We start from the raw sequence: 27,574 nt of genomic DNA, 5'->3' as shown, positions 1-27,574 counted from the left end.
AAGGGTCTCAACCCGAAATGTTACCCATTCCTTCCCTCCAGAGTTGCTGCCTGTCCCACTGAGTTACTCCACAATTTTGTGTCTACTTAAACTAAACTAAAAGCAGAATATACAATTGTCCCTAGTGTATGTAGGATAGTGTTAATGCGCGTGGATCGCTGGTCGGTGCAGACTCGGTGGGCTGAAGGGCCTGTTTCCGTGCTGCATCACTAAACTAACCAATCAGTAAAACCATTAATAATAACTCAAATAAAGCTGAAATAAACAAGCCGCATGGGCTGATTTTCCTTTATGGGGAAACTCAGTAACGCTGTTTTAAACATGGGTGTCCCAGCTATGACTGGCCTAAGACTGAGGGGCCAGATGTGAAGTGCATCCGGATCCTCTGCTCAGTTGCATCAAAAACAGAGTGCAGCAGGGATAGTGATCAATGGGATAGGTTCAGCACAGATAGCAAGCAGTCACAAGGAACTGCAGATGCTGGAACGTTGCATTAAACGCAAAGTGCTGGAGTAACTCTAGTTTATTGTCACAAGTTTTTGTGGTGTGCTATCCAATTAGCGGAAAGACTATGCATGATTACAATCAAACAGTGTACAAATACATGATAAAGGGAATAACATTTAGTGCAAGGTAAAGTCTAATTAAAGGGTCTCCAATGAGGTAGATGGCAGGTCAGGACCACTCTCTGATACATGGTGATAAAATGGTTAATTTGCCTGATAACAGCTGGAAAGAAACTGTCCCTGAACCCAGCGGGTCAGGAAGCATATTTGGGGGACATGGATAGATGTGTATGTAGGTTGGCTAGTTGCCCACTTAAATTCTGCTTGGTGTGGATGTGAGTGGCCGTACCTGGGGCTAATGACTGGAACGATGGAGAGGACGGATCACAGGGGAAGTTAGTGGGGCAATGTTACTGCTCCATGAACTGGCATTAACTCCATTGGTCAAAGCGGCCCCTTCTTGTGTTGTTGGAAGATCTGGAAGTGCAGATGCTGTTGGGTGACGAGCACTTTGATATGCTGCAAGGTTAGGAGAATGCAGGCGTATGACCTTCATTGAAAAATGCAAAAAGGTCAAAAGTTGGCAACCAGATGGCACAGTGGTGCAGCACCAGAGAGCTGGGTTCGGTCCTGACTACAGATGCTGTCTGTACGGTTTTTTCATTCCCCCCGTGATCGCGTGGTGCTCTGGTTTCTCCTGGTGCTCTCGTTTCCTCCCACACTTCAAAGACATGCAGGTTTGTAGGTTAGTTGGCTTCTGTAAGTTGTCCCTAGCATGTAGGATGGAACTAGTATTTTGGTGATTGCTGGTCGGTGCGGACTCGCTGGGCCGAAAGGCCTGTCTCCACAATGTATCTCTAAAATAAACTGTGCTAAAATCAAAATGAAGTATATCAAACTATTCTGCCGCCTGTTATATTTTCCTTGTAGACCGATGCTGAGACCCTGGTGAACATCGCAAGGAGACTGAGTGAAGAGAAGCCGTCCATGCTTGGAGAAGACCCTCTGATTGAAGACTTGGTGCGAAAACTGGCCTTTGTTGCCACTGGGGACCTTAGCCCCATGAATGCATTCATTGGTGGGGTCGCTGCTCAGGAAGTGTTGAAGGTATTGGTTTATTATTGTCATGTGTCGTGTGATATGTAAATGGAGGGTTGTTAATTTGCTTGATGGACTGGGCTACATTCACAATAGGCAGCACTGTGGTTGCTGCCTCACGGTGCCAGAGACACGGGTTCGACCCTGACTATGGTATGGAGTTTGCACCTTCTCCCTGTCCCCAGTGGGTTTTCTCTGGGTGCTCTGGTTTCTCTCCCACACACTAAAAACATACAGGTTTGTGGGTTAATTGGCTTGGGTAAAAATGTACAATTGTAAATTGTCCCTAGTGTGTAGGATAGTACTGGTGTGTGTGGGAATCGCTAGTCAGCATGGACTTGGTGGGCCGAAGGGCCTATTTCCACTCTGTAACACTGTACTGTTCTATGTTGTATGATTCAGCAAAGTAAATCCCGTAAGCCTCTCTGCTGTCTAGGCTCTCTGCAAATGGAATAAAGCAAATGTTGTTTAATTATTGCAATCGCCACCTTATACCTCTCTTCCCTGCTGTTCCAGGCCTGCACAGGGAAGTTCCTGCCTCTCAATCAGTGGATGTATTTTGATGCCCTTGAGTGTTTGCCAGAAGAAAGTGAAGTGAAGGGCGATGTCAACGAAGAGAACTTCCAACCCGTAAGTCGGAGAGTCCGACAGCAAGGAAACAGACCCTTCAGCCCACTTTCCCACCATCACTGGTTGCTAAGGACTCGGTGGGACAAAGTGCCCGCTTCCATGCTGTATCTCCAAACTAAACTAAACCAATCCAAACACCCACTGAGAGGGTTTAACATCCCATGTTGAAAGTCTGCATCATGCGCATGCCTCTCAGGACTGGAATTCGAAGCCATGACCTAATCTGGGTTTAAGCGAGCTGTCTATTCAGCTAAACCTGAAACAGGAGATGTGTCTGATTTTATGGAACTCTGCAGCAGTTACAGTGTACAAGGCGGTTGTTCAGGCCCATGAGTCCTTGTTGACTCCTTCCATATGCAGCACGCATCTAAGGTCAGAGATACAGGCCCTTCAGCCCACCGAGTCTACGCTGACCAGCAATCACCCCGTACACTAATACTATCCGACACACTAGGAACAATTTACAATTTTCAACGCTAAATAACCTACAAATCTGTCCGTCTTGCAGTGCAGCTAATCCCATTCACTCTGCTGCTAATCCCATCCAATTCCTTTTGGGAAGCCACACCTAGATCTGCCTCCAATGCCCTGGCAAGCAATCCTATCCATTTGCTAATCATTCTGTAATGCCTTTTACATCTTGATTCTCTGCCTGCTTGTCTTGTTTCTCTGTTTGTTTCTTTATTATTATCATGTTCACCGCGGTACGGTGAAAAGCTTTTGTTTCGCGTGCTATCCAGTCAGAAAAAAGACCATACGAGAATACTGCCAATCCGCCCAGTGCACAGATAGATAAAGGATACAAAGATATAACATCCAATCAAAAGAAGTTCAAAGATAGATGGGAGGTCAGGACCCCACTCTTGCTGATGAGAGGACCGTTCAGTTGCCTGATGACAGCTGAGTAGAAACTGTTCCTGAATCTGGAGGTATGCGTTTTCAAACTTCACCAGTGGAAGCAAAGACGTTCTTGTAATCGAGGGTGTGCAGTGTCATGATTTCGGAGGCTGACCCAGTGAACAGATTGGGCAGATGCACTCAAAATTGAGGGATAATCTCATAGAAATGTACAAGACACCTCATGAGAAGAATAGATCGGGTAGATGCACAGAGTCTCTTGCCCAGAGTAGGGCATTCGTGGACCAGAGGACACAGGTTCAAGGTGAAGGGGAAAATATTTAATAGGAATCTGAGGGGTAAGTGGGTGTATGGAACAAGCTGCCAGAGAAGGTAGTTGAGGCTGGGACTATCCCAACAGTTAGACAGGCACATGGATAGGACAGATTTGGAGGGATATGGACCAAGTGCAGGCAGGTGGGACTAGTGTAGCTGGGACATGTTGGCCATTGTGGGCAAGTTGGGCCAAAGGGCCTGTTTCCACACTGTATTACTCTATGACGATGACTCAATGACCTGTGGGTAGATGTGGAGTGGATGCATAGGAAGGAACTGCAGATTCTGGTTTATACTGAAGATAGACACAAAATGCTGGAGTAATTCAACCGGACAGGCAGCATCTATGGATAGAAGGAATGGGTGACGTTTCAGGTCGAGACCCTTCTTCAGACTGAGAGTCGGGAGAGGGAGACGCTGCAGCCCACCGAGTCCACGCCGACCAGCAATCACCCCGTACACTAACACTATCCTACACACTAGGGACAATTTACAGAATTAATTAACCTATGTTAATGTACACCTTTGGAGTGCGGGAGGAAACCAGAGCACCCGGAGAAAACCCATGCGATCACAGGGAAAACTCCATACAGAGTCCATAGTTCTGATTGAATCTGGGTCTCTGGCGCTGTAAGGCAGCAACTCTACCGCTGCATCAGCCTGCCGCCCATCTGACCAGTACAAACATAAGTTATAATATGAGTCCTGTGCTCTTTTAAATTACTTTCTGAATCTGCATCCCACAATGTTAGCCTGAAACACCCCCATATCTCTCTGTTCCTGCTCCCTCCTAGAATTGTGATCTCATATAAGATGGTCTTTTCCTCATTTTGCTATCAAAATGCATCACCTTCCATTGTTGTGCGTTAACCTTCAATGGCCACTTGCTTGTCCATCTCCTCCGTATCCTCTCAGTCCATCACTGTCCTACTCTCCTCTTCCCATCCATCGAAGACTTTGTGCCAAACATAGACACAAAGTGCTGGAGTTACTCAGTAGGTCAGGCAGCATCGCTGGAGAAAAAGCATGGGTGTCATTTAGGGTTGGGACCCTTCGAAGGTCACCCATGCTTTTTCTCCTGAGATGCCGCCTGACCTGCTGTGTAACTCCAGCACTTTGTTCCTAAAAACTACAGATGCTGGTTTATACCAAAGATAGACACAAAGTGCTGGAGTAATTCAGCAGGTCAGGCAGCATCTCTGGAGAAAATAAATAGGTGATGCTTCTGGCTGAAGCCCTTCTTCAGACTGCGAGTTCTTTGCAGTTCTTTGTTTCTGCAAGACTTCCTGCTGTCTGCAGATATTGACTTATTGCCTGAATACAAATTGTTAATGTATATTGTGACAGATTATTTTTAACAGTATCTTGACTCAGGATTGGGTTGCTTGATGACAGATTCTGAGAACGAGCTGCTAAACATGGTTGTTAATTGATTGCACGTTTGTTATCTTGGACCAGAGTGTGTTAACGCAAGTTGCTGGGTTAAACTGGCCTGCTTTGTCTGTCACAGGCATCAGTGGATGAGATTAATTTGTGTATCTGATAAGTGTTTGGAGTATGTGCTGATAACAGTGAAAGATTGGCTGTTTCCAATTCATAGAGTCATACAGGGTGGAAACAGGCACTTGTCCACACCGTCCAACATGTCCAAACTACTCTAGTCTCACATGTCTGCGTTTGGCCCATATTCCCTCTAACCCTGTCTTATCTATGTACCTGTCTAATTGCTGCTTAAATGTTACGCTAGTCCCTGCCTCAACTATCTCCTCCGGTAGCTCGTTCCATACACCCGCCACCCTTTGTGAAAAAGTTACCCCTCAGATTCCTAGAAAATCTTTCCCCCTTCATCTTAAACCTATGTCCTCTGGTTCTCGATTCCCCTACTGGGCAAACGACTCTGTGCGTTTACCCGATCTATTTCTCTCATGATTTTATACACCTCTATAAGATCACCCTTCATCCTCCTGCGCTCTAAGGAATCAGTAAGTAAGTAAGTAGTCAAAAAAACCATTGTAATCATTGCTCACATTTGACACAATTAACAGTCAGCGTACAACACGAGGGACAATATTAATGGAAGTCCCAAAAAACGTTCAAACGTTGCTGATTGGACGGTACATTGGAGTGTAAAATGTGTCGCCCCTTTCTGAAAAAAGACACAAAGTGCTGGAGTAACTCAGTGGGTCAGGCAGTAACATGGATCGCTGACATTTTGGGTCGGGACCCTTGTTCAGACTGATTGTAGCAGTGGGGAGAAAGCTGGAGGTGGGGCAAAGCCTGGCAAGTGGTGGGTGGAATGTGTAATAGAGATGGCCTGTGAGATTATGGCCTGGTGCTCATCTGTGGGATCATGGCCCAAGGATAGTTAGGAGGAGGTGGTTGTTGGAAGAAGGGTCTCGACCCAAAACATCACCCATTCATTCTCTCCTGAAATGCAGCGTTTTTGTCAAGCTTAAAAGATTGGATATAGGTGAGGGAGAGGGGTTTCATTGGCAGATGGGCAGGGTAAATGACAAAGGCTGGAGATGAAAGGGTGTCAGATGAGAGGAGGGAAATGTAAAGCTAGAGGGAGGCATATAGAGTCATGGAGTGATACAGTGTATCACTTCGGCTCAACTTGCCCACACCGACCAACATGTCCCAGCAACATGTCCCAGCTACACTAGTCCTTATCCCTCCAAACCTGTCCTATCCATGTACTTGTCTAATTGCTTCTTAACTGTTGGAATAGTCCCTGCCTCAACTACCTCCTCTGGCAGCTTGTTCCATACACCACCCGCACCCTTTGTGTGAGAAAGCTACTCCTCAGATTCCTATTAAATCTTTTCCCCTTCGCCATAAACCTATGTCCTCTGGTCCTCAGTTCACATATTCTGGACAAGAGACTCTGCATCCACCTGATCTATTCCTGTCATGATCTTATACACTATAAGATCTCTCCTCATCCTCCTTTGCTCCAAGGAATAGAGTCCCTGCCTACTCAACCTCTGCCTATAGCTCAGACCCTCCAGTCCTGGCAACATCCTCGTTAATCTTCTCTATACCCTTTGCAGCTTGACAACATCTTTCCTTTAACACGGTGCCCAGAACCCAACTTCTTAGACAACTGCAACATGACTTCCCAACTTCTATACTCCATACTCTGACTGCTGAAGGCCAATGTACCAAAAGCCTTTTGGACCATGTAGTTGGAAGGGGATGGAAAATGGGGAAGCAAGCTGGGAGTGAGGTGGGGTCAGGACAAGCCTGGCAAGTGATAGGTGGATATGGGTGATGTGGGGGGTTGATTGTCAGATGGTTGGACAAAGGCTAGAGATAAAAGGGAGACTAAAGAGAAGAGGAGTGAAATGTGAACCCAGAGGGAGGGATATCAGTGGAAGGGGACGGGGGTGTGGTGGGGCTGTGATGAAGGGACAGATTAATGGAAGAACCCCTTTCTGGGTTCATCACTAGAATGTTCTAGTACGCTGAATGAGAGGACAAGAACAGTTTAGATTGGAATATAAAATGGAATATTGGCCTCTGTAAAATTCCCCTTGTGTGTAGGGTATAGATGCAAAAGTGGGATAACATGGAACTAGTGTTAACGGGTGATCGATGGTCGGCGTGGACCCAGGAGGCTGAATGAAGAGCTTGTTTCAAAGCTGTATCCCTCAACTAAACTGAACTGAACCGGCCTGTTTTTCTGTGCAGAAACATTGTCGTTATGATGGGCAGATTGCGATCTTTGGAGCGGACTTTCAGGAGAAGCTGAAGGCACAGAAATATTTCCTGGTGAGTGAAGAACACAGTCTGAGACTGCCTGTGATTGATTGTTTCATGGCGCTAAAACACGGCAACTGTGCGTTTGTGGGTCGTGCAAAAGAATCTTGCTGTGCCGCGCATATATGACCATAAGCCAGTTTGGTATTCCGATAAATGCAAGTAATCATGGGATTTGTCAAAGGTCATTCGGGATTTTAAAAAAAGCGAACGCAGCACTGTATAAACTATGTATAAATTGTTAACTCTTCTACCAATGAATTAATCTCGAATTATGTCAACTCAATAGCTTCATTTCTTGTTCTGCTGTTCACACACGACTTACACAGCCCCAGTTCTAGATCAGTTCATTCATCTGCAATTATGAGATATTCAAAAAGTTAAAGAATTTATTATTTTCATTTAATCCTTAATGTGTTTGCTACTGGAATAAGAAAATAGTACTTGTGTTTGAAACATTTTCCTATCTTTATTCATAATTTATGTGTAAAAATGTATTCAATCTGAGGAACGAGGGTGCCAGGTACCGGGAGAGCGGGGTGTAACAGCGAGAGAGAGGGGGGGCAGATGCGAGTGGGAGACGGGGAGAGACTGGACCGGCGGAGAGACATTCTCAGCAGCTGAGATGCTGCGTGTGGACAGACCTGCGTTCCATCCGTAGTCAGGATCGAACCCGGCTGCAAGCGCTGTTGAATTGCTACTGGACCGTCCCCGTCCCTGTCCCCTCCCGAGTGTCCCATCCCTGTGCGGGTTAGGCCGGAGATGCCCAGGGTGACCCTGGACTGATAGGACACCGGCCCAGAGCAGTAGCTCAGGAGTTGGAGCAGAGTTGAGCTGGAGTTTGCGCTTCTGCTCCGCGCTGGTTGTAAGCCTGGGGCCGCCACTGCTCCGGGCTGATGTCTCGTCAGTCCAGGTCTCTATTCACGCAGCAACACAGCTGCCGAGAATGTTTATCTTGACTGACCTATGACCTGAGCATGCGCAGTTGAAATACCGAACTCGCTTATAAAGATCCAGTGAACCATTGCAATATTATTCTTTGACGTCCAGCAAAAAATATTTCAATCGCACGCATTTCACATGAGATAGGTGGGAGGAGTGGCACGGTGGCGCAGCAGTAGAGTTGCTGCCTCACAGCGCCATAGACCCGGGTTCCATCCTGTCTCCGGATGCTGCTGCGTGGAGCTTGTACATTCTCCCTGTGACTGCGTGGGTTTTCTCCGGGTGCTCCGGTTTCTTCCCACATTCCAAAGACGTGCAGGTCTGTAGGTTAATTGGCTTTGGTAAAATTCTAAATTATCCCGAGTGTGTAGGATAAGGCTAGTGTACGGGGCGATCGCTGGTCAGCAGGGACTTGGTGGGCCAAAGGGCCTGTTTCCGCACTATCTGTAAAGTCTAAAGTAAAGTCTCACTCAACCCTTGCAGGTGGGTGTCGGAGCCATCGGCTGCGAGCTGCTGAGGAATTTCGCCATGATTGGCCTGGGAGCAGGACCAGGGGGGAGCATCACCATTACAGACATGGACACCATCTCGCTGTCCAATCTCAACCGGCAGTTCCTCTTCAGAACCAACGACATCGGGGTGAGTCCAAACAAACGCCCTTGCCTTTCCGCCTGAAGGCAAAGTGCTGAAGGAACTCAGAGGGTCAGGCAGCATCTGCGGAGGGAATGGACAGGCGACGTTTCTGGTCAGGACCCTTCTCCAAACTGATTGCAGTTGAGGGGAGAAAGCTGGATGAGAGGTGTGGGCGGGACAAAGCCAGGAAAGTGATAGGTGGAGACCCATAGTGTCACCCATTCCCTCTTTCCAGGGAAGATGCCCGTCCCATTGTCTCACTCCAACATTTTGTGTCTATCGTAAGTGATAGGTGGGTACAGGTGAGGGGGTTTTCATTGGCATATGGGTGGACAAAGGCCAGAGATAAGGAGACAAAAGGCCATAAGACATAGGAGCCTAGTTAGACCATTTAGCCCATCGAGTCTCTGACTGTCTGCTCCACCAGTCAATCATGGCTGATCTATTTTTCACCACTCAACTTAATTCTCCTGCCTTCACCCTTGTAACCTTTGATGTCCTTACTAATCAAGAAGCTATCAATCTCCGTTTTAAAAATACTCAATGACTTGACCTCTACCACCATCTGTGGCAATGAATTCTACAGATTCGCCACCCGCTGGCTAAAGAAATTCCTCCTCACCTCCATTCTAAAGGTACATCCTTTTATTCTGAAGCTGCGCCCTCTGGTCCTACTCTCACACTACTGGAAACATTCTCTCCACATCCACTCTATCTCGGTCTTTCTTTATTCGGTAAGTTTAAATGAGATTCCCCCCCCCCCCCCCCGCCTTATAAACTCAAGTGAGTACAGGCCCAGAGCCTTCAAACGCTCCTCATAGGTTAACCCAATCCATCCCTGGGATCATTCTTGTAAGCCTCTCCTGAACCCTCTTCAAAACCATAGTATCCCTCCTCAGATAGATACAAAATGCTGAAGTAACTCAGTGGGTCAGGCAGCATCTCTGCAAAAAAGGAATAGGTGACATTTTGGGTCGGAACCCTTCTTCCTCAGATATGGAGCCCAGAGCTGCTCACAATATTCCAAATGTGGCCTGACAAAGCCTCAACATTAAATCCTTGCCTTTATATTCGAATCCTATCGAAAAGAAAAGGTGTCAAATAATGAGAGACAAGGAGGGAAACGCAAGGCCCAGAGGTAGGGAAATAGGTGGGAGGGGCAAAAAAGGCACGGGGTAGGGAGAGAAATGGGTGTGTATTGGGGTGGGGTGGAGGGCACAGGAAAGAGAGGGGTGTTACTTAAAATTGTAGAATTCAATATTGTGCCACCATGTACATGCGGATCTTTCTTGTTCACCGACGCTAATCCCGCTTTCCTGCACTACAACTGTACCTGTCTTGCTTCATCTATTTAAGTGCCTGTCTAAATGCCTCTTAAACGTAAGCTACCCTAGTGGAATATGAGGTGCCCTTCCTCCAGTCTGCATGTGGCCTCACCCTGGAGATGGAGGAGGCCCAGGACAGTTTTGTTTAGAGATAAAGCATGGAAATGCAGCCTATAAAATAGAGACACAGCCCACCGAGTCCGCGCCGACCAGCGACCCATTGACACTAGTTCTATCCTACACACTAGGGACAATTTACAGAAGCTAATTAACTCCTCAACTCTGCACGTCTTTGGAGTGTGGGAGGGCCGGGAGAAAACCCACGCGGCCACAGGGAGAAGATACAAACTCACAACAGACAGCACCCAAGGTCAGGATCGAACCCGGGTCACTGGTGCTGTGAGACAGGACGGAGAGCTGCTGCCTCTCAGCGCCAGAGACCTGGGTTAGATCCTGACTGCGGGTGCTGTTTGCTCGACATTTGTACGTTCTCCCAGTGACCACATGGGTTTTCTCCAGTTGCTCCCACACTCCAAATAAGTACAGGTTTGTTGGTTAATTGGCTTCGGTAAAATTCGGTAAATTGTAAATTGTCCCTAGAGTGTAGATAGTGCTAGTGTACGGGGTGATTGCTGGTCAGCACGGACTCGGTGGGCCGAAGGGCCTATTTCTGTGCTGTATCTCTAAAGTCTAAAGTGAAACAAGAGCATTTTGTCCCGAGTTGAGAGTGCATAACATGGACACAGACACATCTTTTAATGAAGGAAATAAAGCATTTAAGAATTTGTTTTGACCAAGCAATAGCCACATTGCTTGGCGATCCTGTTGCCAGCCTACATGTGGCCCCATTAACACGGTGCCTCTCCGCCCGTGTGTTGGGCCGGTGTTAAACCCGTGTCATTCTGCCTTGTAAAACATCCACAAGGTGGCAGCATCACCCCACATTTCAAATCTTGGAGAGCTGATGAAAGTGAGATGGAGCAGTCGAGAGGCTGTGGCCAAGCAGAAGAACCCTCGCTGGGCACCATCCAGCCACCCCTTTGGAAACTGCCGTTCTTGTGCCTGGTGTTGTCACTGTGACTGCCGTGCTCTCTGTGGGAAGTTCATAAGTTCTCGGAGCAGAATCAGCCCATTCGGCCCATCAAGTCTGCTCTGCCATTCAATCATGGCTGATCTGTCTTTCCCTCTCAACCCCATTCTCCTGCCTTCTCCGCATTACCCCTGATACCCTTGCGAAGCAGAGGAAAATAGTCTACTAGTGCTCCGTTCTCGTTGTGAATGGCCTCTGTACTTGGGTACCAGTGGGATGACACACTCCCGGCGATAATTGTCAATGTTGGGGGGTGAACAGAGAAAGCCCAGGATGGGACAATGCCAGGATGGAACACCTCCCACTTGGTGGTCTGAATAGTAGGTTGGCATTCGACGCAACGATTTGTGGAATCGCAGATGGCAAGGAAGGTTGTCAAAGGATGCAGGAAGATATAGAAATAATAAGGTGGAAACATGGGTGGAAAATTGCCTATTGGAATTGAATGTTGACAAGTTTGAGGTGTTGCACTTTGGAAGGTTAAATGCATGAGGTCATTGGAAATGCCCTTGGGGGCATTGAGGGACCATAGGTCATAAGAGCAGAATTAGGCCCCTTGACCCTGACCACCACGCTACCAACCTCCCTTCCAATTACTCCATCTATGCTTCACGCTGCCTCGGCAAGGCCAACATTATAATCAAGGACCAGTCTCACCCCGGTCACTCCCTCTTCTCCCCTCTCAATGAGTTACAGAACTGTGAAAATGCACACCTCCAGATTCAGGGGCAACTTCTTCCCAGCCACTGAACCATCGTGTCACCAACTAGAGAGCGGTCCTGAGCTACCATCTACCTCATTGGAGACCCTCAAACTATCCTTAATCGGACTTTACTGGACTTTACCTTGCACTGAACGTTATACCCTTTATCCTGCATCTGTACACTGTGGACGGCTTGATTGTAATTAACATATGCCCTTTTCGCTGACTGGATAGAAACATAGAAAATAGGTGCAGGAGGAGGCCATTCAGCCCTTCGAGCCAACACCGCCATTCATTGTGATCATGGCTGATCGTCCCCAATCAATAACCCGTGCCTGCCTTCTCCCCATATCCCTTGACTCCACTAGCCCCTAGAGCTCTATCTAACTCTCTCTTAAATCCATCCAGTGACTTGGCCTCCACTGCCCTCTGTGGCAGGGAATTCCACAAATTCACAACTCTCTTGGTGAAAAAGTTTTTTCTCACCTCAGTCTTAAATGGCCTCCCCTTTATTCTAAGACTGTGTCCCCTGGTTCTGGACTCGCCCAACATTGGGAATTTTTTTCCTGCATCTAGCTTGCCCAGTCCTTTTATAATTAGCACCCATAAATATGCAAGATAAAGGAAACTCAAGGTGGGCAGAAGGGCCTGTTCTTGTGCTGTACTGTTCTATGTTGAATGTTCCTTCACTTGGTCTGCCGTGTACCCTGCACCATCTGTGACCCTGTGGAGATCAGTCTCCACGTCTCTCTCAGAGGAGGACTCGAGCAGGCACCGGGTTGGACTGATCCCTTGCCGCTTATCCAGCCAGCTCTGTATCTTCGCCAGGCCTGGTCGCTGCCAATTCTTTCTTTCTCCCGCTTTGTTCACTGTAACTCCAAATCTAATTGAAAGTTGATTGAAGGCACATGTTGTGCAGACATTCTGCTGACGATTGTTCCCCCTCCCCTCCCCAGCTTGTCGGGTCTGTGTCCTGCTCTGCTTTAACCCTACGTGGGGCAATGGCCTCGAGCTCTTTGTCAACAATGGACCCTTGCACTGCGGCCATGAGGAATTTGTTCCACCCTCCGGACCAGAGGGTGGACTTGCAGGGACCTGCTTTAAAATGCAACTTCCTTCATCAAAAAAGGCCATCACACATACCAACCTCCCTCCCATCGACTACACTTACACCTCACGCTGCCTCGGCAAGGGCACCGGCACAATCAAGGGCCAGTCACTCCCGCTTCTCCCCTCCCATCAAGCAAGAGGTGCAGAAGTGTGTAAACACACACCTCCAAATTCAGGGACAGTTTCTTCCCAGCTGTTATCAGGCAACTGAACCATCCTATCATCAACTAGAGAGCAGTTCTGAGCGCCCATCTGCTTCCTTGGAGACCCTCAGACGATCTTTAATCAGACCTTACTGGACTTTATCTTACAAATTATTCCCTTTCCCCTGTACCTGTGCACTGTGGACCTCTGGATTGTAATCATGTATGTGTAAGAAAGAACTGTTGATGCTGGTTTAAATCGAAGGTAGACACAAAATTCTGGAGTAACTCAGCGGGTGAGGCAGCATCTCTGGAGAGAAGGAATGGGCGACGTTTCCCATGAAACGTCACCCATTCATTCTCTCTAGAGATGCTGCCTCACCCGCTGAGTTACTCCAGCATTTTGTAATCATGTATAGTCTTTCTGCTGACTGGTAGCATGCAACAAAAAAGATTTTCACTGTACCTCGGTACACATGATAATAAAACTAAGAGATACAGCACAAAAACTGCACCTATAAAGGTTTATAGTACTTTGGTTTGGCCACATTTGGCCGTATTTCATGTAATTCAGGTCACCCCATTACAGGAAGGATGTGGAGACTTTAGAGAAAGTGCAGCAGAGATTTACCAGGATGCTGCCTGGATCGGATGGTATTAACTATAAGGAGAGTTTGGACAAACTTGGATTGTTTTCTCCGGAGGTTGATGGAAGACCTGATCGAAGCATATAAAATTATGAGTGGCATAGATAGGGTAGATAGTCAGAACCTTTTCCCTAGGGTGAACATGTCCAATGTTAGAAGGCATAGGTATAAGGTAAGATGGGGAAAGTTTGATGGAAATGTTTTTGTTTTAGAAATAAAGTGTGGAAACGGGCCTTTCGGCCCATCGAGTCCGGGCCGACTGGCGATCACCCCCGTATTCTAGTTCTATCCTCCACACGAGGTGCAATTCACAAAGCCAATTAACCTACAAACCTGCACGTCTTTGGATTGTGGGAGGAAACCAGAGCACCCGGAGAAAACCCACGTGGTCTCAGGGAGAATGTACAAACCCTGTACAGACAGCAAACGTAGTCGGGATCGAACCCAGGTCTCTGGTATTGTGAGACAAAAACTCTACTACTGTGCCAGGGCAAGTTTTTTACACAGAGGATGGTGGGGACCTGGAATGTGCTGCCAGCAGTGGTGGTGGAGGCAGATACAATAGAGGTTTTTGGATAGGCAAATGGAAGTGCATGTAATAGAGGGATATGGATCATGTGCAAGCAGAAGAGATCAGTTTAACTTGGCATCATGTTTGGCATGAACATTGTGGGCGGAACGTCCTGTTTCTGCGCTGCACGGTTCTACATGTACATGATGGTGTGTTAGTTAGCATGGCTTCCAACGCACGTCATTCAGTTGGTCCCACTATAGACGACCACCAGGATAATCCCGTCTCTGTGTTTTGTCTTAAACCTGGACAGAAAATGAAGTCGGAGACGGCAGCAGCAGCAGTGAAGAAGATGAATCCCTTCATGAATGTCATTGCTCACCAGAACCGGGTGGGAGAAGAAACGGAGAACATCTACAACCAGGATTTCTACCAGGAGCTGACAGGGGTGGCAAACGCTTTGGACAATGTACCCGCACGTGAGTGTTTCAGGCTGAATGCTCCTTCAGTTCAAACCCACCCACTTGCTGTTGGAGCAGCAATGTCCACCATTAGACTAATCTCTGACTGACGAACAGTCAAGAACCAGAAGTCATAGGTTTAAGGTGAAAGGGGAAAGCTTCAATAGGAACCAGAGGGGCAACTTTTTTTTACACAACGGAAGGTTCCCCTCTCCCATTGGGCAAAAGGTACAGAAGTGTGAAAAGGCACACATACAGATTCAGGGACAGTTTCTTCTCGGCTGTTATCAGGCAATTCAACCATTCTATCAACAACTAGAGAGTGGTCCTGAGCTACCATCTACCTCATTAAAGACCCTTGGACTATCTTTAATTGGATTTTACTTATCTTGCACTTAAAGTTATTCCCTTTATCTTGTATCTGTACACTGCGGAAGGCTCGGTTGTAATCATGTATTGTCTTTCTACTGACTAATTAGCACACAACAATAGTTTTTCACTCTACCTCGGTACACGTGACAATAAATTAAACAAAACTAACATGTGAAACGAGTTGCCAGAGTAGTTGAGGCAGGTACTATAACAGAAATTAAAATACGTTTGGACAGGTACACAGATAGGAAAAGTTTTGAGGGATTAAGAAGGAACTGCAGATGCTGGAAAATGGAAGGTACACAAAAATGCTGGAGAAACTCAGCGGGTGCAGCAGCATCTATGGAGCGAAGGAAATAGGCAACGTTTCGGGCCAAAACCCTTCTTCAGACTGATGGTGGGGGGGGGGGGGAAGGTGGGGAGAAGAAAGGAAAAAGGAGGAGGAGGAGCCCGAGGGCTGAGGAAGGGGAGGAGACAGCAAGGGCTAACAAAATTGGGAGAATTCAATGTTCATGCTCGCAGGATGCAGACTCCCCAAGCGGAATATGAGGTGCTGTTCCTAGGAGGTTGTGAAACTGTCTCCGGAGAGAGGAGGAGAACTTCTTCAAAGTAGGCATACCTTGAGGAGATTTTGCAGTGGAGTAGACAAAGTGTTTAAGAAGGAACTGCAGATGCTGGAAAATCGAAGGTACACAAAAATGCTGGAGAAACTCAGCGGGTGCAGCAGCATCTATGGAGCGAAGGAAATAGGCAACGTTTCGGGCCGAAACCCTTCTTCAGACTGATGGGGGGGTGGGGGTGCGGGGAGAAGAAAGGAAAAAGGAGGAGGAGGAGCTATGGGCCAAAGCAGGTGAGTGGGACTAGTGTAGGTGGGGTGCCTTGGTCAGCATGGGCAGTGGCGGACTGGGTCTAAAGATATTGGTTGCCAGGAGACAAAGGGGACCCGCTTCATCGGGCCCACTTGATATAGGGGGCCCACTTCATCGGGCAAGCTAACACCCTGGCCAGTCCGCCACTGAGCATGGGCATGTCGGGCTGAAGGGCCTGTTTCCATGCTGTATGACTATGACTGCCTTTCATCCAGCAATTTGTGTCTCCTCAATGAATTTTCCTGTCTGTGAAATGTTTTTGACGTGTGTGGTCACTGTTGTAGGAAATGCAGGAGTCAGCAAACTCTCACAAGCAAAGACACAGACTCTTCACCTTGTGAATTAATGATTTGGATGAGGGGATTGAAGGATTTGTGGTGAAATTTGTGGATGATACGAAAATAGGTGGAATGGCAGGTAGTGGAGAGAAAGCAGGGACTCTGCAGGAGGGACAGGTTGGGAGAGTGGGCAGAGAAGTGGCAGATGGAATATAGTGTAACAAAGTGTGGAGTCATGCATTTTGGTCGTAGGAATAAAGGCATAGGCTATTTTCTAAATGGGGAGAGAATCCAGAAATCGGAGGTACAACGGGACCTGGTGCAGGATTCCCAAAAGGTTAATCTGCAAGTCGAATCAGTAGTAAATAAAGCAAACTCAATGCCAGCATTTATTTCAAGAGGGCTTGTATACAAAAACAGGGATGTAATGCTGAGGCTCTATAAGGCACTGGTAAGGCCGCATTTGGAATATTGTGAGCAATTTTGGGCAGCAAATCTGAGGAAGGATGTGCTGGCTCTACAGAGGGTCCAGAGGAGGTTTACAAGAATGATCCCAGGAATTAGTGGGTTAACTTATGATGAGCGTTTGTCGGCACTGGGCTAGTGTTTAGAAGAATGAGGGGGGACCTCATTGAAACGTACAGAATAGTGAAAGGCTTGGATAGATTGGATGTGGGGAGGATGTTTCCACTAAAGGGAGAGTCTAGGGCCAGAGGTCATAGCCTCAGAATTAGAGGACGTTATTTTAGGAAGGAGATGAGGAGAAATTTCTGTAGAGGGTGGTGAATCTGTGGAATTCTTTGCCACAAGACTGTAGAGGCTGTCAGTGGATATTTTTAAGGCTGAGATAGATAGATTTTTGATTAGTACAATGACAGAGGTTATGGGGAGAAAGCAGGAGATTAGATTAGATTAGATTAGATTAGATAGCCTTTATTGTCATTCAGACCGAAGTCTGAACGAAATTGAAGCAGTCATACATACAATACAATACAATAAAAAACAACAATAAACACATATTAACATCCACCACAGTGAGTCCACCCAACATCTCCTCACTGATGGAGGCAAAAGTCTTAGGTCTCCAGTCTCTTCCCTCCTCTTCTCCTTCTGCGCTGAGGCGATACCCCCCGGGCGATGTAGCAAACAGTCCCGCGGCTCAAACACCGCGGCCCGGGGTGGTCGAAGCTGCCGCTCACCAGTCCTGCTGACGCAACCGCTGGCCCGCGGCCGAACCCCGGACTCAGGCCACCGCCGCCAGAACACCGTGCAAGCCACCGGAGCATCGTTCCAGCCCCGAGCCGGATCGCCCTCACGTGAGTGCCGTTACCGTCTCAGCCTCGGGCTGGGCCGCCCCGACCGGGCGGGTTAGGAGGGATAGATAGATCAGCCATGATTGAATGGCAGAGTAAACTTGATGGGCCGAATGTCCTAATTCTACTCCTATCACTTATAACATGACATAGTGCTGGTGTAACTCAACGGTCAGGCAGCAACTTTGGAGATAATGGATAGGTGACGTTTCAGGTCGGGACCCTTCTTCAGTCTGAGGAGGAGACCTGACCCGAAATGTCACCTATCCATTTTCTTCAGAGATGCTGCCTGACCCGCTGCGTGACTCCAACACTTTGTGTCTGTCTCTGGAGAACAAGGATAGACGACGTTTTGGGTCGGGACCCTTCTTGAGACTGATTGTGGCAAACAGGAGGTGGGGGGGAGAGAAAGCTGGAAGAGTTGGAGGCAGCAAACAGTCCTTTAAAAAGTCTTTTCTCACTCCCAGTGGGTGCTGAAATTGTTCACAATCTGAGCTCGTATCTGATGTGTAAGTCTCCTCTCAGTAAATGGAAGATTATTTAAGATCCACATACATTTGGAGTTATGCCCAGTTTTGACATTGTGTGTCGTCACCTCACAAGTTAAATGAGTCTTCTGTGTAAAGTCCTAAATTGGGTTGATAATCCCAACCTTGTTCCCAACAGCAAAAGAGGCAGCTTCTCGTACTTGGCACCAGTTGGCACTTCATAAGTAGTTTACAATACAGCTGGACTTCCACTGCTGTGCAGACATTGGGATGTAGCCAATTCCTCCCCCAGGCAGACTGCAAGTATCAAAGAAGGCAAAGACTCCTGCGCAAAAATAAATCAACATTAAAGACAGAGTCCTTTTGGGGTAACATCGCAGTGAGGGAAAGAGACCATGTGAGAATGTTTGTGTTGAGATTGGTGTGAAGCCGGGGAGCTGTGGGGAGTTTGAGTTTAGTTTATTGTCACGTGTACCGAGGTACAGTGAAAAGCTTTTATTGCTTGCTGACCAGGCCACGGAAAGACAATGCATGATTACAATCGAGCCACACACTGTGTACAAATAAATGATAAAGGGAATAATGTGAATAATGATTAGTGCAAGATAAAGCCTGGTAAAATCGCATAAAAGATAGTCCCAGGGTCTCCAATGAGGTAGATAGTAGCTCAGGACTGCTCTCTAGTTGTTGGTAGAATGGTTCAGTTGCCTGATAGCAGCTGGGAAGAAACTGTCCTTGAATCTGGAGGTGTGCAGTTTCACATTTCTGTGCCTTTTGCCTGATGGGAGAGGGGGGTAGAGGGAGTGACCGGGGTGAGACTAGTCCTTGATTATGCTGGTGGCCTTGCCGAGGTAGTGTGAGGTATAGATGGATGCAATGGAAGGGAGGTTTGTGTGATGGTCTGGGCTGCGTCCACAATTCTCTGCAATTTCTTGCGGTCTTGGGTGGAGCTGTTCCCAAACCATGCTGTGATGCATCCCAATAAAATGCTTTCTATGGAAATAAAAGATAGCCCCAAAGATGGGCACAAAATGCTGCAGCAGCCCAGCGGGTCAGGTGGCATCTCTGGAGAAAATGAACAGGTGGCATTTTGGGTTGGGACTCTTCTTCAGACTCGACCTGAAACGTCACCTATCCATTTTATAGCAATGCCTTTGCTGATGATGGCAAAGATACCGAAAGCCTTCGTTGGCCACCCGTTCAACTATGATGGTATTTTCAGGGAGCGACCTGCCTGTACTCCAAGATCCCTTGACACTACAACTAGGTTCACTGTGAAGGTCCTGCCTTGGTTTCACTTCTCAAATGGCATGAGTGGAACAGATAGGGCAGATGCACAGAGTATTTTACCCAGAGCAGGGGAATCAAGAAGCAGAGGCCATATACGTTTAAGGTGAGGGGAGTAAAATTTACTAGGAACCTGAGGGGCAATTTTTTTTACACAAAGGATAGTTGGTGCATGTAATGAGCTGCTGAAGGAAGTAGTTGAGGCAGGTACTATCACAAAGTTGCAAGGCAGCAACTCTACCACTGCGCCACTGTACTATGGAAACCCAATGGGAAAGATTCATGTCCATGGCATCCTTCAGGTACCCATCTATGCTAATCCCATTTCCCAGCACTTGGCAAAGACACGGCATGGTGGCGCAGCGGTAGAGTTGCGGCCTTGCAGTGTCAGAGACCCGGGTTCGATCCTGACCACGGTGCTGTCTGTGCAACATGTACGCATGTACGTTCTCCCCATGACCGCATGGGATTTCTCCGGGTGCTCTGGATTCCTGCGAAAGTCCAAAGACGTATAGTTTGTAGGTTAATTGGTAAAAATTGTAAATTATCCCTCGTGTGCAGGATAGTGCTAGTGTACGGGGTGATCGCTGGTTGGTGTGGTCTCGATGAACCGAAGCTTTGTGTCACATCTCTAAACTAAACTAATTCAAGTGATCGTCTACGAGTCTCTGACTCCATCTCTTCAGACAGTGCGCTCCAGAGTCCAGCTAATGTCTGGGTGAAAATCTCTTCCTCAAGACTTCTTGCTCTTTTCCCTAAGCATCTGCCCTTGGTTATAGATACCTCTGCCATCGAGAAAAGTTTCAGGTTATCTACCTTGTCTATTCCCCTCATAACTTTGAATACCTCAATCATATCCACCTCTGTTCCAAGCAAAACAAACCCCCTTCAGTCTCTCTTCATTTAAGCACTCCATCCCAGACAATGTCCTGGTGAATCTCACTCTCTCCAGTGCTGTCACATTCTTTCCAGTATAGCAACCAGAATTGGGTACACAGGGCTTCAACTCTTCAATAGACAATAGGTGCAGGAGTAGGCCATTCGGCCCTTCGAGCCAGCACCACCATTCAATATGATCATGTCTGATCATCCACAATCAGTCCCCCGTTCCTGCCTTCTCGCCATATCCCCTGACTCCGCTATCTTTAAGAGCTCTATCTAACTCTCTCTTGAAAGCATCCAGAAAATTGGCCTCCACTGCCTTCTGAGGCAGAGAATTCCACAGATTCACATCTCTCTGGGTGAAAAGGCATTTCCTCATCTCCATTCCAAATGGCTTTCCCTTATTCTTCAACTGTGGCACAATCTTCAATTGTGTTCTACATAATGATACCATCTTGTTCTTATATTCTATACCTTGGTTAATGAAGACAAGTCTCCTGTACGACTTCTGAACCACCCTAAGCTGCCACGTTCAGAGATCTTTGTACGCAAGGTTCTTCTATTCTACAATACTCACCATTCAGAGTGTATACCCGAGTCTTCTAGTACTAGTCTTCCCGAGAAGATAGGTTTATGGCGGCATAGCGGTAGAGCTAATGCCTCACAGCGCCAGAGACTCAAGTTCGATTCTGACTACGAGTGCTAGCTGTACGAAGTTTGTACGTTCTCCCCGTAGCCTGCGTGGGTTTTGTCTGAGATCTTCGGTTTCCTCCCACACTCCAAAGACGTACAGGGTTGTAGGATGAGGATTAGGAAGGCCTTCTTCCAGGCAAGGACATCGGTGTTAGAGCTCAGAGAGGTGTTGATTGATGGACATGAAATGGAAACCAAAGGCAGGACAATTGGAGGTTTAAGAGGACAATGTAAATGACCAGAGATGGAGATCTTCAATGGACAGAGCAAAGTTGAAGCGGAGTCAGATGGTGTCAGGTGATGCAGCTAGCTAGGATTGCAGAATACATCTGGAGAAAACCTTGCCTGGGATCAATTGCAAAAGAGACTGTTCGTTGCCCCATAAATCTGTATAGATCATGGGACCGTATCAGAGAAGCACTCTGTCTGTTTTTAAACTTTTTTTTCCTTTTGACTTATTCACTGGTTTAAACCTCATGGCAATCTTGTCTCTCAATTAATTAAAGCATTTAAGGAATAATAATCCTCTTTATTACCATGGGTAAATGGGAGAGCTATGCTTCCGGGCAGGGTCACAACGAGGTCTTTGCGTGAGATTGGTGAACTGTGGCACGGGTTGTCATGAACTTTCCAACTACACTCTGCAAGTTCACAGACGATAGTTTATTACGCATCATCCCGACTCCCGCAATTTCCTTTTGCTTCATTGGACGGCACAGTGGCGTCGTGGTAGAGTTGCTGTCTTGCAGCGCTAGAGACCCACGTTTGATCCTGACTATGGGCGCTGTTTGTATGGAGTTTGTATATTCTCCCCGTGACCGTGTTGTTTTCTCTGGGTGCTCCGGTTTCCTCCCACACTCCAAAGACATACGGGTTTGTAGGTTAATTGGCTTCTGTTAATTGTAAATTGTCCCTAGCGTGTGGGATAGTGCTAGTGTACGGGATGATTGCTGGTCGGCGTGGACTCAGTGGGCCGAAGGGCCTGTTTCCGTGCTAAATCTCTCCGGCCTAAAATAGGGGTCATCCAAGTCAGACGGAGTTGAGGTGTATTTTTCTTCTCTTGGATGGTTGTGAATCTATGGATATGCAGGAAATGGAGGTATATGGATCATGTGCAGGCTGATAACATTGGCTTGTCCTGGCATCACATTTGACACAGACGTTGTGTGCTGAACGGCCTTTTCCTGGGCTCTACTGTTTTGTGTCTATGGAAACAGCTCCTCCTAGTGCAATAGATTGTTTTTGCTGGGAAGCTGTGTCTTTTAATATTTTTAAGGCAAGTGTATCTATACCATATTGATAAGGAAAGGGGTGATAGGTTACCGAGGTAAGGTCCTGGAATGGAGCCCAGAATAAGATCAGCCCTAATCTCGCTTGAGGAGATCTATTAGCCTACTCCTAGTGAAAAGACCAAGGGAACCACAGTCAGAGCCTCAGATCCAACTTCCTCAGGCCTGGTTTTAATCCGGTTTAGTTTGGTTTATTATTATCATGTGTACCGAGGTACAGTGAAAAGTTTGTGCTTGCATGCTATCCAGTCAAAGAAAAGACTATACGTGATTACAATCAAGCCGTCCACAGTGTACATATGAAGGAAAAAAGATACAACATTTAGTGCAAGATAAAGTCTGAGTAAAGATAGTTCACAAGTCTCTAGTGAGGTAGATGGGAGGTCAGCACTCTAGCTGGTGAGAGGACTGTTCAGTTGCATGATAACAGCTGGGAAGAAACTGCATTGAAGCAGTTATGTAATGCGTCTGAGGGGAGATCGGTATCGGTGACCACGAGGCGCAGGCTGGGATCAAAATATGCTCCTGCCCAGTGATCATTGCGTGTAACCATGGCGACTTGCTTGCAGGACAATACGTGGATGGCCGGTGTGTGCTGTATGGGAAACCTCTGCTGGAATCGGGCACTCAGGGCACAAAGGCAAATGTCCAGGTCATCATACCTCACATGACCGAATCCTATGGAACCGTTCAGGATCCAACCCAGACATCGTTACCCATCTGCACCTTGAAGAATTTCCCCAACGCCATTGAGCACACATTGCAGGTAATTGTAAACCAAATATTTATCATTCTATTGATTGGGAATTCTGGATCCTGCGCCTAAACTGCTCCAGATTGAAGTCAAGTGTTATACTGTCCTATGTCCCAAAACAGAACAATTAAATTCTTACTTGTAGCAACACAACAGTATATGTACCTTTGTAAACAGCACGATAAACAAAAATGTTCAGTATCTATACATTTTTTTAAATTACCATATGAAAATATATTTTTTCATATTGTATAAATATATACATAATATGTTTTTCATATGTGTGTGTGTATAATATATATGAAATATATTTTCATAAAAAACAAGCAGACAAATAAACAAATAATAGTACAAAGTCAAAAGCAATGCCCCAAGTCTATATCGTTTCGAACTTATTTGTAGTGTTTAATAGCCTAATGGTTGTAGGGAAGTAGCTGTTCCTGAACCTGGATGTTACAGTTTTCAGGCTCCTGTACCTTCTTCCCGGTGGCAGGAATGAAATGAGAACGTGGCCAGGATGTTTGTGGGTCTCTGATGATGCTGGCTGCCTTTGAGGCAGCGCCTCTTGTGGATGCCTTTGATGGCGGGGAGGGTCAGTACCCGTGATGGACTGGGCAGCGTTCACCACTTTTTGCAATCTTCTTTGTTCCTGGGGGGTTCACGATGCCGAACCAGGCCGTGATGCAACCAGTCAATATGCTCTCTTCTATACACCTGCAGAAGTTCAAGAGAGTGTTGAAGAGATTGCTGCAGGGTTTTGTTTACAGTAATTATATGTATGCCATTATGAAAATAGTTTTAACGCAACTACGTGTGTGGTTAATTGGAGAAAGAAGGATGGCTCCTCAATACAGTCAATAGGCAATACAGGTGTGTGTTTTGATTGAAGGGTACAGCATGGAAACAGGCCTTTCGGCCCAGGGTGGGGAGGACATGGGGAGGATGTCCTAAACAGCTTCGATTACTTATATTCCTGTAAATACAAACTGCTCCTGTGATCGCGTCAGGGAATCTAGATCTAGGAAGGCCAGGTTATAATGTTATGAAAGAAACAGGGTGGGATATGTGGGATCAAATTAGAATCACAGATGTTCTTGTTCATTGTGTTTTTCCTTTGGGTGCTTAGCAGACATTTCAAAACTGAATGTCCGGAACTAAAGTAGGAACCGGCTGAAAATGAATATGTTTAGTTTCCCTAAACGTACCCCATGTCCTGTCGGATCCAGTAATTGCAAATCATGCTGATTAATCGTTGGGTAAATGTTCTGCGAGTCAATAATCGAGAATGTAGAAAGGGGCAAGGAGTATCGGAAGTTCAGGTCAGGAGAGGGGATCATTCGGGAGAAAGGCCGGGGGTCTCACGGGGCCAATCAATGTTCGGTATTCAGTGGGAAGGAGGAGGATGCTGATGAGGGGGCCGAGAATTTGAAGTGAAGAAGTAAGTTCCCAGGCAGACACACGCAATGTAAATAGGATGTCTGAAGAGTACTGAGATTTTGGGGTATTCATTATTCATATGCTAACTGATCATTAGGGCGACACATTGGTAGAGCCACTGCCTCACAGCGCCAGAGACCCCAGTTTGATCCAAACCTCCAATGCTGTCTGTGTGGAGTTTGCACCTTCTCCCCGCGGACCACATGGGTTTCCTCCAGGTTTACTCCCACATCCCAGAAACGTGCAGATTTGTTGGTTAGTTGGCCCTACGCAAGTTGCCCCCAATGTGTAGGGAGTGGATACTACAATGGAATAACATAGAACTAGCGTGAACAGGTGACCAATGGTCATTGTGAACTCGCTGGGCCAAAGGGCCTGATTTCCATGCTGTATCTCTAAAAGTAAAATGATGCTGGGACACAAGGCTATTAAACCTTGAGTAGGTATGTCATCAAAGTCAGCAGATACGACTACAAATATTATCATTTTCAGCAGCACAGTGGTACAGCTGGTAGTGCCGCTAACCTTTGGCTCCAGAGATCCAGGTTCAATCCTGATTTTGGTGCTGTGTGACTTTATGATTCTAGTGCTGTGGAATCTGCACACTGGGTGAGTTTCCACCAGGTGCTCCAGTTTCCTCCCAGATTCCAGGGTTCTGTTCTCACCTCGCAAACGGCTAACAATGGCCTGTTTCCTTCACCGTCGTGACTTTTTTGCATATCTTTCATTCATTTCTTCTATATCTCTCATTTCGTCTATATCTCTCGTTTCCCTTTCCCCTGACTAGATTGAAGAAGGGTCTTGACCCAAAATATCACCCATTCCTTCCCTCCAGAGATGCTGCCTGTCCCGTTGAGTTACTCCAGCATTTTGCGTCTATCTTCGGTGTAAACCAGCATCTGCAGTTCCTTCCTTCTTAGCACTTAGATAAAAGGAATAGGTAATGTTTCAGGTCGAGACACTTCTTCAGACTGAGAGTCAGGGGAGAGGGAAACTAGCGATATGAAAAGATGCAGAATCTCTAAAGATGCTGTATTCCACACTTGAGCCTTTCTGGGTCTATTTTTAAGTACAGTATAAGGATAGTCCCATTCATTGTGGCTAAAAGGTTTCGTTCTAAGGCGTGTCTCGTGTAGTCCATAAATTTTAGACATAAGGAACTGCAGCAGCTGAAATCTTGAACAAAAGACACAAAGTGCTGGAGTAACTCAGCCGGTCAGGCAGCATCTCTGGAGAACATGGATAGGTGACGTTTCATGTCAGGACCCTTCTTCAGACTGATTGCAGGAGGGTGAAAGAAAGCTGAGAGAGCCACACAAAAGGACACAAAGAGCTGCAATAACTCAGCAGGTCAGGCAACATCTCTGGTGAACATGGATTGGCAACATTTCAGGTCGGGACCCTTCCTCTCCATAAACTTCTCCATACATTTTACGTCTGTCATTTCCTCCCCTCTTTAAGATCCAGACTCTGTCAATCTGTCCCCACAGTCTCGCCATCTATAAATAAACGCGGGCGACTGAGTTAGAAACAGAATGAATGACTTGTCTATGAGACCGGCCAACCATGGTGGTGTGTAAGGGTCTCGGTTGTGAAGGAGCACTCTCTCCCGCCACGATGCCATCAATGACCCAGAGACACTTGAGTTCTCAGTGAAGCACACCGTTGTCTATGAGCTTCGACAAACAAGTCCTTAAAATGACAGACTCCAAGGTAAACCCAGAGTGAAAATACAAATCACAAGAGTGCTGTCTGAAGTTAGAGGGGAGTGGGCCTTCACTTCCAAACAGGCATTTCCATTCAAGGGACATTCACTGATGTCTGTCTCTCCAAAATATGTCTGATTAAAGGAGCAGATAATGCAGGTAAAATGTCTTTAGCGAACACTTTTCCTTCTATGTGTAAACAAGTTGGAGTACAACGTTTAGTTTAATTTAGTTTAGAGATACAGCGTGGACACAGTGCTGTCAACCCACCCAGTGAACGACGACCATCGATCACCCGTTGACACTAGTTCCATGTTATCCAACTTTCTCATCCACTCCCTGCTCACAAGGGACAATTTTACAGAGGCCAATTAACCTGCAAACCTGCATGTCTTTGGGATGTGGGAGGATACCGAAGCACCCCGAGAAAACTCACGTGGTCACAGGGAGAACGTGCAAACTCCATGTAAACAGCACGCAATGGCAGAATTGAACCTGGGTCTCTGGGTGCTGTGAGGCAGCAGCTCTACCGGCTGAGCCACTGTGCCGCCAGCAATGGATGCATGCTTAATATTATGTTTAAAGTCATAGAGAGAGACGGCATCAAAACAGGCTATTCAGCCCAAAAGTGTTATCTCAATGTTCACACAATCTGAGGAAGGATCCCCACCCGAAACGTCACCTATCCAGTCTGGAGATATGCGTCGGCCCAAGTAACATGTATGGAGAAATTTGATGGAGAAATTTATGAAGAAGGCTCCCGACCTGAAAAGTCGCCTATCCAAGTTCTCCAGAGATGCTGCCTGACCCATTGAGTTACTCCAACACTTTGTGTCCATTTGTGTAGCACACCCAGCTTTCTTCCACCCTCCCTCCTCCAATCAGTCTGAGGAAGGGTCCTGACGCAAAACATCATCTAGCCATGTTCTCCAGACATGCCGTCTGACCCATTGAGTTACTCAAGCAATTTGTGTCTTTTATTTTTTCTCATACCATCGAGCTGACCAACTCTAGAGAAGGGAGCAAGTACCTAATCAACCACAGATGCACTGGGGTATTTAAGCCCAGGTAAAAATTCCTTTTGTGCACGCATTATTGATGGTCGGCTTGTTCAGAATAAATGAGTTAACACTGCACCAAAAATCACACACAACCTCTCAATGCAGACACTTAAACTACAAGAGTGTAATCTCTGTAGAACTGCAGTCTGCGGCGAGTCAGCCTGAATAGCCTTTACAGTGGTGGAGGGGGAGGGGAGATGGGGTAGATATCACCCCTCCGAGATCTCATATCAGACCTTAGTGACCGCAACACATTTTTTACAATTTGGGAAAACAATCGTGTTTTCCAAGTTCCCAGTCAATGGATGTTTCAGAATCATGTGAAAGCTGATATTTGTTTTAGAAGCTGTGACGCTTACACTCTGTGTGGCTCGGCAGATTGTAGTGGAATGTGCCGCTCGAGAATGGTTT

At 46.8% G+C, this 27,574-nt stretch overlaps 1 protein-coding gene across 1 annotated transcript in view; it reads left to right on the top strand.

Annotated features, from left to right (window-relative positions):
- The window catches only part of uba7 (ubiquitin like modifier activating enzyme 7), a 231,125-nt gene that overhangs the window by 30,351 nt on the left and 173,200 nt on the right, over positions 1–27,574 (top strand). Inside the window, exons 11-16 of the mRNA XM_033037366.1 lie at positions 1,437–1,613; positions 2,121–2,234; positions 7,101–7,181; positions 8,595–8,750; positions 14,587–14,752; positions 22,775–22,971. Of these exons, the coding sequence (XP_032893257.1) occupies positions 1,437–1,613; positions 2,121–2,234; positions 7,101–7,181; positions 8,595–8,750; positions 14,587–14,752; positions 22,775–22,971 (891 nt within the window). The remainder of the gene's footprint in view (positions 1–1,436; positions 1,614–2,120; positions 2,235–7,100; positions 7,182–8,594; positions 8,751–14,586; positions 14,753–22,774; positions 22,972–27,574) is intronic.

Source organism: Amblyraja radiata, chromosome 18 (genome assembly GCF_010909765.2).
Source record: "Amblyraja radiata isolate CabotCenter1 chromosome 18, sAmbRad1.1.pri, whole genome shotgun sequence".
Lineage (NCBI taxonomy): Eukaryota > Metazoa > Chordata > Chondrichthyes > Rajiformes > Rajidae > Amblyraja > Amblyraja radiata.
This window is presented reverse-complemented; position numbering and strand designations above follow the sequence as displayed.